The sequence below is a fragment of the Agrilus planipennis genome, unplaced genomic scaffold, assembly GCF_000699045.2.
Source record: "Agrilus planipennis isolate EAB-ADULT unplaced genomic scaffold, Apla_2.0 scaffold96, whole genome shotgun sequence".
Classification (NCBI taxonomy): domain Eukaryota; kingdom Metazoa; phylum Arthropoda; class Insecta; order Coleoptera; family Buprestidae; genus Agrilus; species Agrilus planipennis.
The window spans coordinates 77916-79860 of record NW_020438968.1 but is presented as its reverse complement, the minus strand read 5'-3'; the positions used below and the strand labels follow the sequence as shown (position 1 = coordinate 79860).

General features: G+C 29.9%; 1 protein-coding gene across 1 annotated transcript; it reads right to left on the bottom strand.

The window, feature by feature from the left end:
• Positions 1–424: 424 nt before the first annotated feature.
• Positions 425–972, bottom strand: LOC112904675 (ejaculatory bulb-specific protein 3-like). The gene has a single exon (XM_025975331.1). The coding sequence runs from the start codon at positions 695–697 to the stop codon at positions 440–442; it is 258 nt and encodes an 85-aa protein (XP_025831116.1). The 5' UTR covers positions 698–972; the 3' UTR covers positions 425–439.
• Positions 973–1945: the final 973 nt, after the last annotated feature.

Here is a 1945-nt window from a genome sequence, read left to right as displayed (position 1 = left end):
ATGCTTTTGAGAAAAATAAATTATAAGGAAACCTAAAATAAAAACATCCAGTGGTATCATTCGTGATCTGTGACTATAGAAATCTACATCATTATTACGGTTTTCAAAATTCATGTGGCAATTAATTTTAAGACTGAAATCAGATTTTTTAACTGAAAAAAAAATTTCTTCGCGAAGTCTTAAAATATATGTAGCTGGGTATCTCTGTCACCTATCAGTATTATAATTCATTTTGTCTTTCTGCTTGTACTTAATATTTCTTAATAGCTCCTAAGTTGAGACAAAAAGCAACAAATATATTTACATTTATTATACATTATAATGCATACATTAATAATTAAGCAGCAAGTCAGTTAATCTAAACTATATTGCACGTAGCTTTTTAGTGTTTTACGTAACTATTAAGTAATAATTCTTTAACGTTTTAAAATAAATAAAGTTAAATAAACTTACTCTTTAACTCCTGACCGTCTGGAGTACATTTTCCTTTATCAAGTATACAGTTCTTGTAATTTTTGAACAGTCTTTCGTTAGTCAAAATCCTGTCGATATCAATATTATCGTATTTAGTGGTATATTTTTCACCATCGGCTCTTTTAACCCTCTCAACGGCAACTGCCCCAATGGTCTTCTGATGATCGATGAAAAGGATGAAGGCAGCAATCGCGCAAATAAACGAAACGTTGGCTTTGTACATCGTTTACAATATTAATTAAATGTCTAATCGTTGTCGAAATATAATTAACTTCTACGAGAGTAAAATCTACTTTATGTACACTTAAGTACACAAATAACAAACGTGTAAAGATGAACCATTAACTAACAGGTTTTGCAATTTCAAGGCGGACAGGCCTTTTATTAACAGCGATGAAAGTACCGAAACGACGAAAGGTCAAAAAATGTAATTAAGAAATAATGACTCTGTGATATTATTACGTACATGAGTACGTTAGATGCCTGATGGTAACAATGGCAGCGTACGAAACAAATGAACAATGTTTTAATGTAAATCAAAAATTTGCTTACAATTCGAATAAGAGAACTAAATTTAATAGTTCATTCAATGTTGCTTTTATTGTCTCTTTTATTGAGGGCTTAATATGTAGCCATCAAACTTGATTACTACAAAGAAGCTATTACGTTATTTATGACAATTAGCATTTTCTTGTTTTTAAAGTTAGTTATTGTTAATACTGCAAGTATCCAAGTCGTGTCAAACCTTCTGAAATTGATCGCACACAGCTCCGAATCAAGTCAGTACAGATGTATAAATGTTGATTCGCATGTCATAATATTAAAATGTTCGTTTGAAAATTTAATAATTAAAAGTTACTTTTTAAACATACATTATTTAAAAAGCAATTTGTGCAGTGATTTAAATGCTCTCACCGTCTAGGTTTCGAACCCACACTGAGCCGTGCTCCAAACAATCTTCCGAATTTCTAAATTTATTAAGGTGACCAACTATACTCATTTACTGAGTTTTGTACTCTTTTTTCGCAAACCGTACTCTTTTCAAATCCTGTACTCTGAAAGTACTCATTTGTATAATTTTATACTCATTTGTATTTCTAAAACATTTTTTTAGATTATTTTATTTCAATTTTATTAATTAAATATTTAAAATTATTTTGACAGTGATTTGAATTAATAGAAATTTCCTTATGTTGTCTAGGCACTAATGCTGCTGTTTCACTAGGGAATGATTATTGGAGCAGTGAGAAGTCGCAACTTTCTGTAAAAACATTATCTGCCGTCTTAACAGTCAAATTTAATATGCAAAATGAAAGTTGTTCTGATGTGGCTACATCAATAGACGAACATCCTCATTTAGCAGAAAAAATCCACTCCGAAGAAACATGTTTTTAAAAGAAAATGAAGTTTTTATCGTTTTTTCTTCTTTTTTTTTTTCACCTATGAAATACTTGCAAAGTGTACTCTTTTT